General features: G+C 45.6%; 1 protein-coding gene across 2 annotated transcripts; it reads right to left on the bottom strand.

Moving 5' to 3' along the window:
- Nucleotides 1–125: 125 nt before the first annotated feature.
- On the bottom strand, nt 126–11,205 carry bbc3 (BCL2 binding component 3). 2 transcript variants are annotated; one of them, XM_061827433.1, is made up of 4 exons: nt 10,954–11,205; nt 9,470–9,692; nt 5,433–5,605; nt 126–1,427 (listed from the first exon to the last, which is right to left on the bottom strand). In XM_061827433.1, the coding sequence occupies exons 1-4, from the start codon at nt 11,029–11,031 to the stop codon at nt 1,287–1,289; spliced, it is 615 nt and encodes a 204-aa protein (XP_061683417.1). In that variant the 5' UTR covers nt 11,032–11,205; the 3' UTR covers nt 126–1,286. The 2 variants fall into 2 exon arrangements, with proteins under 2 accessions (XP_061683417.1, XP_061683418.1); XM_061827434.1 differs by lacking the exon at nt 126–1,427 and adding an exon at nt 1,833–2,917.
- Between the last annotated feature and the right edge of the window lie 6,001 nt (nt 11,206–17,206).

Below are 17,206 nucleotides of genomic sequence, written 5' to 3'. Positions count from 1 at the left end.
TCACATTTTTCAGATGCATTCAACTCAAGTTTAAAGTACTTCTTTGTGATTTATATGGCAGTGATTGCTTCTACTCGGGTACCTGTTCGTACATAAATTGTAATTGAACAAATTATTATATGTTTAGATGAAGTATCGGCACGGTGGAGCAACTGGTAGAGCGTTGGCCTCACAGTTCTGAGGACCCGGGTTCGATCCCGGCCCCGCCTACGTGGAGTTTGCATGTTCTCCCAGTGCCCGCGTGGCTTTTCTCCGGGTGGGCACTCCGCTTTCCTCCCACATCCCCAAAACATGCAACATTTATTGGACACTCTAAATTGCCCGTCGGTGTGATTGTGAGTGCGGCTGTTTGTCTCCACGTGCCCTGCGATTGGCTGGCGACCGGTTCAGGGTGGACCCCACCCGCCTCCTGCCCGTTGACAGCTGGGATAGGCTCCAAGCACTCCCTCGTGAGGATAAGTGGCTAACAAAATGGATTGATGGATGGATTTAAAAAGTTTAGTTTTCTATCTGCAAAAGTCCACATCACGTGAAAACCAGAAAACCGAAGCACCAAGTGGCCCGATGGCTCGGAAGGGAAGCGAAACGCTGGCCGCAATTTGCGTTTCAACACTGATTGAAAAAGAATTGCAATAAGGTCGTTTTTGCTTGGCGCTGAAATGCCAGCAGCATTTGACTCAATGACTCATCGACCAGCCAAGCAGAGATTTTATACATATTTGTGAGGAAAGACGTTTTGCGTCTTGGGGAGCGTGTGAATGTGGGAAACCAATCATTTGCTGACCAAAGTTGTTTTACGAAAAAATGACGTTCTGGCCCCAGCCCCCAGCGGGTGCCCACGCTGGACCCCGCTCAGACTCCAGACCCGAGAGACTTGGCGCTGCTCCCATTCATGAGTGCGAAATAGCTCAAGATCGGCAATTCCACGTGGCCGCGTCCGCCGGGACGCCGTCGGTGTCGGCCAATTAAAAGCGCTTAATGAGCCTGCTTTATCGAGCGCTCCAATTGAGGCCGCCCTCATTGGCTGGCTGGCTCGGGCCTCCACCAAATGGGTCAGCGCAAAAGTTAGCCACGATGCTGTGCTAGGAAGCCAAACTAGACGATTTGCAGTTGTTGCGTTTGTTTTTTTTTTTGTGTGTGCGAGGTGTCAGGCGTGCTAAATAAGTGGGATGGCGGCAAAACGAGCCAATCACATTGGCACTCGTGTGACACCGGTGCCAGCACCCCCAAACACCCACCATTCAAAGTACTTATGAGGACCCCAAAACATGCATTCATTGGACACTCTAAATTGGCATTAGGTGTGATCGTAAGTGCGGCTGTTTGTCTCGATGTGCCCTGCGATCGGCTGGCGACGAGTTCAGGGTGCACCCCGCCTCCTGCACCGTTGACAGCTGGGAAAGGCTCCGGCACTCCTCGCGACGCTTCTGAGGATAAGCGGCACAGAAAATGGATGGATGGATGGATGGATGGATAGACAAAGGAACGGTGGCCAGTCTGTGCACACTCTCATTTAACAAAACTGAATGTCACTGGTTGATTCTGAGGGTGTGCACACTTATGCAACCAGTCTTCTTCTTTTTTTTTTTTACTTCTCCAAAAAAAAAAAAAAGATTTGTACAGGTTATACTTCAGGCCAAATTAATGGTGGAAAAAATTATCTGAGGTCTTTTTTTTTTTTTTTTTTACATCAAATGTGTTATATTTATAGAAATGTGTAACAAACTTGCCTATGGGTAAAAAAGGGCTAAAAACAGCTTTTGTGAAATTTTTGCAGTCTGCCAAAAGTTTTGGAGGGAAGTCCACCTGTGTAATAAAAACCAAAACACGGAAACTTTTCCAAATGGACTTTATTGTATAAAAGAACAAAGTACAAAATTCGAATAAACTTTTTACAATAGTAAAAAACAAAACAAAACAACTGGAGTTGAGTTCATTCAATGGGGTGCTAACGACATCGCTCGACGGGAAGCGACGTCAACAGCAAATGCGCAGCAAGCTAACGTAACAAAGCAAAGTGGTTGTCGTAAACATGCTAAACAACGGCAAATATTGCGCGAAACGGAACAAAAGTCAAAAGTGCACTTGGATCGAGCGCACGTCAAGATTTGTTTTGCGCGTCAATTCCTGCCGGGCTAATGCTAACTCGCGGCTTCCCGTTTTAATCACGTGCGGCAGGAATGTCCAAAACAAAATAAATTAAACAGCATCATAGAAAACAATACGAACCACAACGGGGGGAAAAAAAAAAAAGCTACACGTACGCTACTGCAAAAAATAAATTACCAGCATCTATTAAACAATCATTTTAAAACGTGGTGAAATAGTTTGTCGGGACTCAAATCTAATCTTTCTCGTTTTGCTTGTAATACATCTCAAATCCACTGGATTTATTTTTTTAAACCATCGTCGTAACACTTTTATTTTGGAGGGGGTGGATTTGGAAACGGAATTTTCCATTCTCGAAAGTCACAAAATGGAGGGCCGAGGGTGCGTGCGTGTGATTGGTCGATCCAAAGGCACTGCATGTGTATGACAAAAGCAAATTATGTCATTCTTGGGGCGGGAAAACAACAAAAAAAAAAGCTCATCTGTGGAAAAACAAAAAGCTCATTTAACATAACTGGCTAGCCATTAGCTTTAGCATCAGGTGTGGAATATCAACATTTTGATTCCACTTTCACAGTTGACCAAAAAACTAAAAAAAAAAAAAAAACCAAAAGCGACGGGCGGCGAGTGCCGCCCGCGGTCCAGACCGGCGGATCGAGTGGTTGCCGTGGTAACCCAGCCGGGCCTACGCCATCCTGTAGAGGGCGCTGAGGCTGCGCGCCGCCAAGTTGAGGAAGCCTCTGGCGGCCTGGATCCAGTCTTGCCAGTGGAGGGCGTCGTGCCAGTCTTGCCAGGGGAGGGCGTCGTGCTGCACGGGGGAGACGCACATGGCACGTTAGCATGTTAGCCGGCTAACATGCTAACCATATTAGCGACGGCACAAAATTCCACGAGGCCCAATAAACGCCGCGCGTATCATCTGTGAGTTTTTGTATGATTTTGATGATAATTTGAATATATTACAAAAATGCTGTTTTTTTCATAGCTGTCGTACGAATAAACCATTATTATTATTATTATTATTAATTCTGTCATGTTGTAATGTTGCTTTGACCTGACTGATTAGAATACATGACCCGATCAGGGCCGCCATTTGCAACCCTTTTGGAGCCAAGGCGCATACTTTACAATTTGATAAAATATCTCATAACACAAAAAAAAAAATGTAACAAAAAGTAGATGCATTCATTGCTGTACGTAATTACTGCTATCTAATTGAAGATCATTTATTTCTTTTGTCTGTCACTGGCGTGAATAGACGAACAAAGATACATTATTCATTGTAAATATTTTTTGGAACAATTAATACACAGGCACGGTGGCTCAGCTGGAAAGCGTTTGCCTCACAGTACTGAGGTCCCGGGTTCGATCCCGGACCCGCCTGTGTGGAGTCTGCATGTTCTCCCATTGGATGTGTAGATTTTCTCCGGGTGGGCACACATCCCAAAAAGATGCAACATTAATCGGACAGTCTAAATTGCCCCAAGGTGTGATTCGCTCGATGGCGACCAGTTCAGGGTGTAGCCTGCATCCTGCCCGTTGGCAGCTGGGATAGGCCCCAGCGTGCCCCGCGACCCTTGTGAGGATCAGCGTCAAAGAAAATGGACGGACGGATGGATGGATGAAGTACACAAATATGTACGGGACATAAACTCACTGGCTCCACCGTGTCGTCAAAGATACATTATTAATTGTAAAAGTATTTTTTTTAAAGAATTACGTACACAAATATGTACAGCAAATAAACAGGCCATTTAAAAAGAGTCATTGTTCCATTTTTTGATTGGATCAGTTATTTTTTTTTATTTGTCATTTTTTTTTAAACTTGCTAATCAGTAATCGGCTTTAAAAATTCTGATCGTGGAAAGCTGAATATGCAGTTCAAAGATCGAAGTCCATCATTTTTAAATGGGAATAAAAGAATGTTAATATTAAATAAATGACTATTAATAATGTGTGTGTGTGTGGAGGGGGGAATGATTGTTTGATTAATGGAGTAGATTAGATTCTAAAATGCGTGAAACGAGGACGGTCAAAAATGTCCACAGGACACGAAAACGATCAGCTTTAAGCTCGTAAACAAAGATGATGTCATCGCCTCCTCCCTCAGACAGACAGCCAGTGTGTGTGTGTGTGTGCGCTTGGGGGGGGGGGTGTGAGGGCGTTTGTTGACAAGTCGTCACGCGAGGAGGAGGAGAAGAAAGAGGGAGGGAGGGAGGGAGGAGATAAGAAAGAACGTTCGCGCAGAGAAAATTCAGCTCATTCACAAGAAAGTCAAGGCCGCAAATTCACGTGCGGCTTGTTGTCATGGTGACGGCAACGACGACAACGTCCACGGGCCAGGCCGAAAGACGAGAGGCCCGCGATGACCTTTGAACCCACACCCCGCGGCAATCACCCGACGAGCGGTGACGTCGTGGCGACAAGGCCACGCCCCCGCGTTTGACCATGACGTCGCGCAATTTCCGCTTGGAGGCCGCTTCTGATATTTGGCAGGAAAAAAAATTCCGATAACCGATCAATCAGCCGATTCATTCAGAAAAATATATCATGGGTGACGTGACTTCTTCTTTGCTCCCATAATGCTAACATTTGCCGTTTTTCCGGCACTTGTTATTTGATATTTTCATACAAATCAGAAGCATTTTTAGATTTTAGATCCATAAATGTAAGCAGTACATAAGAGACATAATCAATAAAGTTGCTGTCAAAATATTATTCATGCCTGACACCCTAACACATTAAATCGGACTCCATCACAATTATTTTCTTTGCCATGAAGTGATGAATTGAAAATAAAATATTCCGAGTTGTGTCAGACGTCCAAATGTGTCATTTTTCATGGAGTCGCGTATGAAAGATGTACAGAAAGAGAGCTCAAGGGGAACGGGAGCATCTTTCCGGGCTCATTTTGTATGGAATGCAATTATGTAAAACATTTTAAAGAATGGCAAAAAAAAAAAAAAAAAAAAAAAACAAGGCTGCTTTTGGCAATTTGAAAACGGGCAAATATCATAGTTTCAAAAAATACAATGGAAAAAAAAAAAAAAGAAAAATTTGGTCAGATGTTGTCCATCTGAAAATTTTGCACATTTTAAAATGACTAATGCTATTTATGTAAAAAAAAAAAAAAGTAAAATAACAAAAATACAAAAATTATTAACAAAAACCTGCTCTATTTTTGCCAATTGGAAAAAGGTCCAACGACGACCGATATCAATAAATCAGGAAGTGAGCTATCGCGATAGAGAACAATGCAGCAAAATTATGACCCGATGATGTCACATGCCAAAAACGATGACATCATCAGGCCGCCATCTCACCTCTCTCAGCATGGAGGCGTTCAGCTGATCTCCGATTGTCCTGAGTTGCCGGGCGACGCCCGAGGTGTCCACGCGCCTCGCCTCCAGCGTGGCCTCGCGTCTGGGCAGCGGGCCCCCGCCGGTCGGGCGGTGGGCCGCCTCACGATGTGGCCGCTGGTCTGTACGGGAAGGAGCTACAAACAGGAAGTTACATTTTGTTGTTGTTGAACCTTTTATGATTTCTTTATTGCCACTCATTTGCCATTGAAATTGTCACCTTGAGCATTTTTTTTTTTTTTTTGGGGGGGGGGGGGGGGGTACAAAAAAAACGAACAAATGAATAACTAAATAAATACATGCGGGGCGGCACGGCGAATCGGCTGATAAAGTCTTGGCCTCACAGTTCTGAGGACCCGGGTTCGATCGCGGTCCCTCCTGTATGGAGTTTGCATGTTCTCCCCGTGCCTGCAAGTGTGGCTTTCCTCCGGGTGGGGGCTCCGGTTTCCTCCCACATCCCCAAAACATGCAGCATTAATTTCACACTCTAAATTGCCCGTAGGTGTGATTGTGAGCATGGCTGTTTGTCTCCATGTGCCCTGCGATTGGCTGGCGACCAGTTCAGGGTGTGCCCTGCCTCCTGCCCGTTGACAGCCGGGACAGGCTCCAGCACTCCCCGTGACCCTTGTGGGGATAAGCAGCTCGGAAAATGGATGGGTAAAAAAAAAAATGCTGTAGCCCGGTGCCAGGGCAACTAGAAGATGCCACACTCCGTCTTGATTGGCAGTTGGAGCCAAGTGCTGCGCTCTGATTGGATGACTCCCAAACTAACGATTTCTCTACAGAGCGGGTGACACATCCATCCATCCATCCTCTTCCCGAGCTGCTTATCCTCACAAGGGTCGCGGGAGCACCATAGCCTAACCCAGCTATATGTAGGCAGGAGGCCGGGCACACCCTGAACTGGTCGCCAGCCAATCGCAGGGCACACACTCACAATCACACCTCGGGGCAATTTAGAGTGTCCGATTAATGCTGCATGTTTTGGGGATGTGGGAGGAAACCGGAGCCCCCACCCGGAGAAAAGCCACGCTGGCACCGTGAGCCCGACGCTCTAACCAGTCTACCCACCGTGCCGGCCTAATCAATACAATAACAATAAACGAAGCATGACAAGTGAGTCACCCTCACCGTGCGCAAAGTTGCCGGCAGCCGTTTTCCTGAATAACTTGTGTCAGTTGTGTTGACTTGACCGAAAACGCACGTGAGCGTTTTGATCGAGCGCTCGGCGCGGCCCGGGAGGCGACAGGAAGCGGGGACAAGTCTCAACATGCCCAACAGCGGCGGGAGGGACGGCAGGAAAGGGGAAGAGCTGCGGGGAGGGTGGGGTGTTGGGGGGGGGGCGGAGCCACACAACAGCTGGGCCGCCCACACGTGACTTCTTTACAAGGTGCACACCCCCCCCCCCCCCCCCCACACCCCAAAGTTTCCGTTCGGGCAGAATCTTGAGACAAACACAAAGACAGCAGCCACTGCAAGTTTAATTTTAACTCGAGAAAATGTACCCGGGGGAGGGGGGGCAGGGGCTTCAAAAGAAATAAATCTGTGCCGATAAAAACGAAAATTTTTAGAATGCACTTTTGCTTCAAGGGAAAACAGCACTCAATCCACGAGTTTAATTTACAAAACATTCTCAAAAATGATACCAGGTATAAATAATAATTACAAAGTTAACAGATTTTCTTGGGATTTCTTTTTTTTTGCAAAAAATGTACAAGTTACTGAAAAAATGTGACCAGAAAATATCATTTCATTATTAAATTCGTAATTAAACAGACATTTCCCCCTGTGTTTATTCCTTTTATTAAAAGAAGACTTGTTATAAAGGTAATTAGGACTTAAAAATACATTTATTTTTAATGTTATTTAAGTTCTATTTCATCATAAAATAATAATAAAATAAACTAGAAAAAGTTTCATTTATATTATATTTATTTTATTTAAGAATTTATTGAGCAAAGAAAGCTAGGTTAGCAACTGCCTGATAAGGAACTATAATGACTAATTAATATTCTAAAAAAATAAAAAATAGACTCACTGTATTCATGTCACAAGTCGTAATTCAGGGCGTCCAAAGTGCAACCTGATGTTTGTTTTTCATTGACCCAGAGCACATAAATAAAAAAAATATGAATAATAACATGCTGTTTTGGTCTTCAGTTTTTTTCCCACCCCAATTTTATATTTTTAGTTTTGCATTTTTTCCTGCAGCGGCAAGAAACGGAAAGATTCCCAAGCTTCTGTCGTCTCCCGCACGTGCCGACGACGTCAACGCCCGCGTCGCAAACCGGTCGGGGCGCTTTCGGGCCGGCGCCTGCGTCAGCGACGTACGCAAAACGGCGCAGCGCGAGGATGAACTCGTTTCTTTCGCGCAGAAGAGCGACCGCCGCGATAACAATAATTAAAACGATTAAGACCTCGCCTAACAAAGCGAGGGCGTGCGAGCCATCGGAAATCCTGCTAGTGGCACGTTAGAACCGGGCCTTGAGCGGGCCCTGGCGTGGATGCGCCTCATTCGTGGTGTTCAGATGCGTCACACACCCAACGGTCCCCATCGCGCTTATTTGTCATATTTAGCTCATATCGGACCCAGTACAGTGGGCCAACTCCATTCTTTTGAAATTTTAGAGTTAAGTGCATATTATTAATCATCCGTCGGCTGGAATGCCTTCGTTTCGACCGTGCCGACTGCCAGCATGTCTTTTGTGACGCAGTTTGATTGTTATCAATTTTACGCGATACACATTGACATCATAATTGCACACTCTAAATTGCCCCAAGGTGTGACTGTGAGTGCGGCTGCTTGTCTCTGGCTGGCAACCAGTTCAGGGTCCTGCCCGTTGACAGCTGGGGTAGGCTCCGCCACTCCCCGCGACCCTTGTGAGGATAAGCGGCAAAGGAAACAAGATGGATGGCCATAGACAGATCCAAAGAGCTCCACGGTGTGGATTATTTTTTTTTGGCCCGTTTTGTGACGTTCAAGTGTATTTTCCCCACAGCTACAAACATTAGCGCCCGCCGCTGCTAACGTGCGGCGCGCCTCAACCTAGCTTGAAAATATGGACACCACACGATTGGTTCGGCGGGGGGACGTCTCGCATCATTATCGTCCATTCGTATTGCATGTCGGAACGTGCGCGATTACAATCAATCGCGAAGATTTTTTGAGATTCGACATTCCATCCTTGTATTACGCCGTCGTAGCCGCCAAAGGGCGAGAGGCCCGCGGAGCGCGCTAGCTCGTCGTCATAAGTAACCCCCACCCCACCCCCACGACACGCGCAAGACCAACATCCTGTTTTGACCGTGACCTTTCCATGAGCGCATTTTCAATGTAGCGCCACTCTGTGGTTAGCATTGTTAGCATTTTAACTTGGGTGCTAGCGTACCTGCGCTCTAATGCAACTGAATGTTATTTATCATCTTTCATTAAATATTGATTGATATGACGGATGCCCTCCGGATTTCAATGCGGACCGTGAACACATAGGTGACACTCCTGCAAAATAACAAAAATCGAGTTAGCCCGCATTGATCCTATTTAAAAGTTGCGTTTGTTGTCCAGCTGCCCCTGAAATATCGCGTTCATATTTTCGGGTTTATTTCATATTCATCCTTGGTGCTGCATTGCCTGCGTCGACCAATAAAGATTGATATTGGTTTGTAAACACCCCCAAAAAAAGCTGTCGGTTCTGTACCAAGATGGCGACGGTATGTTGTGTTGTCCCTGCTTATAGTGCCGCGTTATGCTGTATTATACACGGATGTATTTGCGCATTACATCCTGTGTATGCGCGTTACACGATACAACCCACAGCAGTCGACATATGTACTTAAAATTATATTTTGGACTATTCCCGTAGTCGCATTTTACTGTAGTTTGAATATTTAACATCGGCGAGGCTGACTCCACCATTATTTTTTATTTTATTTTCGTATTTAATGTCAAGGGCGCATCTGTGTGCACACCAGCGTGTAAATATTTCTATATCATATCGTACCTGATTGCTCTCCCGAGACGGCGTCCGCCGGGCCGGGTGGCGAAGGCGGCGGGGTGGCCGCGCCGGGCTGCTCCCGGCGGTTCTGCTGCCCGTTCTGCAGGTGACCGTTGGGCAAGGCGGAGTGGCAGGCGGCGGGGCGGCGGTGGGGCAGGGGGGCGCTCGCCCCACCGCCGGCCTCGCCCACATTCTCCAAGGTCGCCGCACGTGCCATCTCGATGCTAGTCTGAAAAACGCCAATCAAGGAGATTTCACTTTCATATTAGAGAGTAACAACATTACTACACGAAACACAAGAGGCGGTTTTTCTACATAAATTGCAAAATTTGACGTCTCATTTTTTTTTACTTGAAAGTCCAAATATATTTTTGAAAACTGACATTTTCCCGCATCTTAACCACTGTTTAAATACATTATAATTATTCGATACCTCCGTCCAATGCATGGATAGTTTCTGGGATAAATAAAAAAGAAAAGGAAAACGAACCCAATCAATGAAAAATAATACATTTTTTAAAAGAATGCTTTTGCAAATCAAATGATGAAACATCCAACAATAAAAATATTGATCTAAAGATATTAAACAGCAAAAGAAAATATGTTTTCTGTTTTTGGAAAATATATATTAAAAAATTATACATATACATTTATTATTTTATATATTACATTATACATATATATATATATATTATTTATACTAACAAAGATTTTGTTAGTATAAATGTTCTTAATACCACTACTTGCAACAAAAACGTAAAACTATCCCTGCATATTAAAATTATTATACACTTTCAATAATTCCATTATAATGATTTTAATTTTAAAAATATTGATTTCAAATGTAAATGTATCAAACTTAGTACAGTATTTAACTTTAATGGACTTGCACTGAATATTGAGGAGGGTGTCATGTTTTTTTTTTTTTTAACTAACACTACTGTGGAACTATTGTCTTAGTTATGATCAAAATATTGTTTCAAGATATTCCTCGATTCAAGAGGTGCCGACTGAAACGATGCAAGAACTTAACGTGTGCAAAAAAAAAAAAAAGTGAAAAATATCGACAAGTTTTTGTTGCGGGGCAGCAGACGCCGAGCCCCGGCATGACCTACATTTTCCCCTCCTCGGCCGCCAGGGGGCAGCACGCAGGATTTTTCGGATTTCACGCTGTTTGTAAACACAACGCACGCGAGACCTTTTTATTTGCGGAGAACTGAGTTTAAAACAAACAAAAAAAAAAACGCACACAGTAAATCCGCTCCGGATGTCGATAGATAAAGAATTTAGCACAGAATTTTCGAGTGGGGTTCACCTGAATGGAGGTCAAAATCCCGCTGCGAAGTGCGAGTGAGTAACCTGGCGAGCTTGGTTACGTAGGACAAGTTTGGCAGTCTTAGTAACATTGTGCCGTTTTTTTTTTTTTTTTTTTTTTTTAGGAGGGTGTAGGTTTTGGTTGGGTTGGGGGGGTGGCGGACATTTGCCCTTACCGGAAGGTGATGCGTCTCCGTGTCGGCCGGTGGATGGAGGCGCAGTAAACCCGGGGCCGCTGCGTAAAAAAGTGTCATGCGCTCGGTTCGAGAGTTTCACTTCATGTCAGACGAGCTCGCTCGATGACTTTTGGGGCTCCGCTTTGTGTCAAAAAACGGGTCACGAGTCCATCCGCGCGCGGCCGCTACCGAGGATTGCCTGACATGTCTGCCGCGACGAGTTTTTTTCACTCGACTGTTTGCCGCCGGGCGGGTTTCCCTCGTTTTTTATAGGATCGTGCAACATCCGGGAAGAGGTTTCAAAATAAAAGCTTGACTTGCCTGACACCACGCGAAAACACAATTTGTGATGTGAACGCTTTCGAGTTTACTTGCGTGCCATTTGTGCATATAAAATATTGTAGTAAATAGAGTGCATGGGGAGAAAAAAAACATACATATTGCACGTGATGACCAAAAAGTAGTTTCAGTTCAATATTCAATCGTGAAAATGTATTTCTTCATGTGATCTTTAAAGGAATTTAGGTACTGTGACGAATACTTAATATTATGCATCCATCCATCCGTTTCCTTTTGCCGCTTATCCTCACGAGGGTCACGGGACTGCTGGAGCCTATCCTGGTCGCCAGCCAATCGCGGGGCACATGGAGACAAAACAGCCGCACTCACAATAACACCTCGGGGCAATTTAGAGTTTCCAATTAATGTTGCATGTTTTGGGGATGTGGGAGGAAAGCGGAGTGCCCACCCGGAGAAAAGCCACGCAGGCACGGGGAGAACGTGCAAACTCCACACAGGTCCTGGGATCGAACCCGTGACCTCAGAACTGTGAAGCCAACGATTTACTAGCAGGGCCACCGTGCCGCCAATACTTAATATTAGTAAGATTTAAAAAAAATTACACCACATAAGCCCACATTCTTCAAATATTTCATTAAAAAATGACATATAACGTACTATTACAACCACACTGTGAAGTGTGTTATATTTCAAACAATTAAAAAAATGAATTTTCCAAGATATACAAAAATAGTGTATTTTCGCAGTCATTTGTTTTGGAGGGTAAAATATTCACATTTTGAGACTGAATGTGCATTTTTATAATCCAGAAAATATGCAACTTCAATCTAAAATAAATGCACATTTTCTTTCAAATATAACTCTTTTACAATGTAGTTCTTTTTCTAAATGTAGAACTTTTTAATGACGAAAATATACTTCTTTTTCTATATAATCTACATATGCAACTATTTTTACTTCAAAAATATTTATTTAAAAAAAAAAGTCTACAATTATGCAAATTCATCCTCATATTCTTACAACTTTAATCTCGTAGTGTATTTGTGATATTTATTATTTTTTCCATTTTTTTTTTTTTTTTTTTCCCTAATACTCCCTTTGTACGATACGACAGCGGCTATGCAGGGTTTGACGCTCAAACCCCCACGTGCGCGGCTTTTATTGTGGCGGTGCCGTGACTGGACTTCCGCCGCGCTCGTCCCCGTCTCGAGTGGACAACAAGTGCCGACATGCTCCCTGACGCCAGCTGCAGTCTCCGCCCCCCCTTCCAGACCTTTGCGGTCCTCGCTCACGTCCGGTTTCCACTCTTTCTTTATATTTACTCACACTTGCGTGTCGCTAGTTCAACTCCTCGCTTGCAAAGTGTCGCTTGTCATCAAAAAAACAAACAAAAAAAAAACAAACGGGAACTTGCCGGAACTTCAATTTCAGCAGTAGCTTTCGTCCTCTTCGCAGTGTAAACAAACCTGCACACATGCTGCCCTTTGACCTCCCCCCGACCCCCACTGCCGGGCTTTCCCCTCGGCTTCCAAACAATGAGTCCGACTCCAGTGTCGGCTTTCTCTTGAGTTCGGAAGATGTGGCAATAATCGGCGCTTTTTACGTCGGGGTCGAAGGCCGTAAGCCTCGGAGAAAGACGCGGGGGGGGATCGCGAATGTCCACAATATGGCCTCGCGCTAGTTAGCTAGCTAGCCTCGTTTTGCGGCGCATTGGTCACATCTGGCGTTCGTGTTTGGGTGCCGCATTTCCACCCAAACGTCTTCATTTTTCTCTTACTTCCAGAACGGTTCTGGTCTGACACCATCCCGGAGGTTCCTGGAACTTTCAAAAGTACTAGCCGGCAGCTAGCATCTTCTGTCGGTCTTCAACTTAGCCCGGGACTAAATTTAGTTTCTGCAGTTGACCGCGGGTTGGAGGATCACGAAACGTGTTTGGAGCGTTTAGCTCTTGTCGGAATTGTCGAAATTGCGTTCTGGGATCACAAAAGTGCCGGATATAAAATATATTTATAGATATATACCAGATATAGTTGTGCTTCTATACACGCCGCTTCATCGCCATCGCACATGCAAATCTGCATAAAGTCGAGCACAAAACATCACGTAAAATTTGTTACGAGTAGAAATCCGTAGATATTGAAAGACGTCGCTTATTTTGTGTAGTTTTGACCAACGTTCCCTCTGAGCTGCGCCACTGCGCAATTGCGTACTCGTGGCACGCTCTCAGCGCACATGAAAACCGATCCAGCGCACTGAACCGCAGCCTGATGTCTTTTTTGAAAAATTATTATTATTTTTAACACAGAAGCACACGGTCTCAGTCTACTTCTACTTCCTAGTTTACCTGACACCGCCCCCCTCCGCTCTTAAAGGGGGACACTGATAATTATAAACAGAAAAAACACCCGCAACTTTATATCTGCGGGCATGACTGGTGGGCCGCACCCGCAACTTTATATATCTGCGGGCATGACTGACCACAACCGTACATTTTTCAAATCTGAGCGACTGCTGCTTTGACAATTAACAACGATATCATAATCAATTTGATCGATTGTCAGCGATACCGCTTCACAAAGTTTCTTGGAACTCTCAAAAGCATTTTCCCCAACTTCTTTTGAATGACCCTAGTAATAAATTTGCGGCAGGGTGGATCAGCTGGTAAAGCCTTGGCCTCGCAGTTCTGAAGTTCCGGGTTCAATCCCGGACCCGCCTGTGTGGAGTTTGCATGTTCTCCCCGTGCCTGCGTGGGTTTCTCTCCGGGTGGGCACTACTCCGGTTTCCTCCCGCATCCCAAAAACGTGCAACATTAATTGAACACTCTAAATTGTGCGTAGGTGTGACTGTGAGTACGACTGTTGTGTGTCTCGAATGTGCCCTGCGATTGGCTGGCGACCAGTTCAGGGTCTGCCCCTGCCTCCTGCCCAATGACAACCGGGATAGGCTCCATCACTCCCAGCGACCCTTGTGAGGGTAAGCGGCGAAGAAAATGAATGGACGGATTCTAAATAGTTGAAATTTGCTAAAACTCCTGAAGGTGAAATGTGTACCAACCCCAAGTCGCATTTTAAAACAGAGGGGAAAAATATTAATATTCATCTTTCATTGTTCGTGGTCTGCAATACTGCGAGTAAATATTGTGTTGAATTACAGATGCTAATATTTGGATTTTTTTTTTCTCAAATGATTAAGGAGACTGAATCTCAGGAACGAATCATCCATTAACCCGAAATATTAATAAAATACATATATATTTTAATGAGCTATATTTTCAGGAATACATGTGTTATATAACATCACTTTTTTTTTACGTGCGCGCGTGTTTGTCTTCCTCTCCTGCGTGACTGCGACTGACCACAAGAAAATCATTTTTCATCCCACCATCATGCGCCCGCCGCTCGTGGCCAGCGGCGGTCACGTCAACTTCTTGTGACCCGGCGAGCGACTCGCGCGCGGCGCCGTCGACTTCGACCTGACGACGCCGTCGCTGTTGCTAAGCCGATGGACAGATTCGAGTGGCCTGCTCTTTTGTTTGTTTGTTTATTTTTGGATGTTTTGTTTACACTGTCGTTGTCACGTGGCAGGAAGAAGCCACGTCACCTGCATTTGCACTAGTAGTAGTAGTAGTAATCGTAGTAGTAGTAGTAGTGTTTACAGTGACATCACCGCATAGCATTAGCATCACAAATGACTTGTGACTCCCCCCGCCGTGACGACCTTTAACCCCGCTCCCATTGTCTACCCCAGCTGCAGGGCAAAGAGGGAAGAGGGGGGGGGGCTTGTGGGGGTTTTTGTCTAATCATCTGTAACCCCCCCCCCCTCCCTCCATGATCTCGCGATGCTGAGGGGGGTGCTGGTGTTGGGGGGCGGAGCTTCAGTCAGGTACATGTCTGGGCAAATGTCCTCTGCCAGCGTTTCACACAGATAAACAAGATGATCCGTCTGTCGCGCTTGAGGCCGCGTTGTGGGCGAGGGTTTGAAATAAACTGCGTGAAAAAAAAAATAGAGCAATTGACCCTGTTAAACACGGTCAGGGAGTAACTAATTAGATATGATGGTGTTATGGTATTTAATTTGATAAAACAGGACCGGCATGGAACGGGCAGGCACAGTACTTTTTTTTGTACGGAGCACCACTGTCAGATGCTATTTGACTGTGTGAAAGTGTGCAAAGTCAACTTTCCACCTTTAGCGGTAAAATCAGAGCTGTAAAAGAAAAGGCCCCTTTCATGCTGCCTATAAATTCCAGTGTTTTTCTACCATGATTCCCTGTCACTGTTGAGTACAAATACCGAAAACTGACGGGGGTAGAAAGACGACCCAGAAATATGACGGCTTCAGATTCAGGTGTGCTATCAGAGCCAAAACAGATAAAGAACAGCCGCTTGTAGCCCCTTTCACGCTGCCCTGTAAAAATCACCCCAACACGGAATGTGAAAACAAAAGCGAATCCGGCGCTTTTCCACCTTCTGAGGTAGAACCGGAGCTGTAAGGAAGACGGGATAACACGTGTAGACCCTTTCACGCAGTGTGCAAAAGCCGTAGAGCTACAATTGAGGTGGGATGCCGGCTGTGCGTGTGAAAGGGCGTTGCGCGTTCGCGGTGTAAAAGTTCAGCCCCTGACTGGCATCTCTCTGTGTTGAAAGCGACTGTCCCAAAAGTATTTTGTACGCCTCACCCCTGTCGGATGCCATTTGACTGTATGAAAGTGTGCAAAGTTATGTCAATTTCCTGCTTTTTAATGGCTCACCGGGAAGAAAAATGGTTCATCAAACAGATTCATATGATGAGAAAATTGTACATTTGTATGATAAGTTGGAGGAGTGGTGCTATTGGATATTTTCAGAATCCCAATTGTTCCAAGTAACAAAAGTACCAACACAACATATGCATGTGAGGTCCATCCTTCCACCCATTTCCTTGCCGCTTATCCTCATGAGGGTTGCGGAGAGTGCCGAAACCCATCCCAGTTGTCAACGGGCAGGAGGCGGGGTACACCCTGAACTGCTTGCCAGCCAATCGCAGGGCACTTTGAGTCAAACCACTCCCAATCACACCTGGGGGCAGTTTTTTACGTGTCCAATTCATGTGGGAGAAAACCGTGCCCACCCGGAGAAAAGCCACGCAGGCACGGGGAGAACATGCAAACTCCACACAGACGGGTCCGGGATTGAACCCGGAACTTCAGAACTGCGGGGCCAACGCTTTACTAGCTGATCCACTACTCCTGGGATAGGCCTCAGCACTCCCCGCGACCCTTGTGAGGATAAGCGGCAAAGAAAATGGATGGATGGATAGAAATAAAGATGCATTGCGCATTAATAAAACACAGTACGAACACAATATATGCATGCGAGGTGCAGGTGTCATTTTTGTCCACTGGGAGTCACCATCCTCAGCTTCTACACTGTCGTATCTGTGACTTAGAAAGTGTATGGCTTAAAAAAAAAAAAACAGGTGGTTTCTAGCCTGGGGAGTGACGTGGAGTCAACTAACAGAGTCGGCTGTGTGCTCAGGTTAGCGACTTGCTAACAAGTCTGCGCTGCAATGCGCTGGTTTTGTTTAGAGGACTCAAATTATTTGAGTTAAGATAAGCGAAGGTGCCCGCCCGTGGCCTCATTATCACGATTTTATACGCGATAAATGCGATAAGAGAGGAATCAGTTACGCAATGCGAAAACTTGACAGTGAGGAAACTTTAGCGCTGCTGGCTGTAAGGCACCCGGAGGCAACTTGGCCGCCCTCCCCCACCCCGGAGACCGCCTCGTGTGTAAACAAAAGTGGCCGGCGACGGTGTCATCGCAACCTCGAGGGCTCCGGTCGTCGTCGCCCCCCCCCCCCCCTCCGGGAGCTCGTTGGGCTCGCCCGGCGATGAGATCATCGCCCAGCGTTCGCCCCGCCCCTTCACCTTCTTCCACTTCGTTCAACGAGGAAGTCGTCGGCACGACCACTG

The sequence above is a fragment of the Syngnathoides biaculeatus genome, chromosome 8 (assembly GCF_019802595.1).
Source record: "Syngnathoides biaculeatus isolate LvHL_M chromosome 8, ASM1980259v1, whole genome shotgun sequence".
NCBI classification, from domain to species: domain Eukaryota; kingdom Metazoa; phylum Chordata; class Actinopteri; order Syngnathiformes; family Syngnathidae; genus Syngnathoides; species Syngnathoides biaculeatus.
This window is presented reverse-complemented; position numbering and strand designations above follow the sequence as displayed.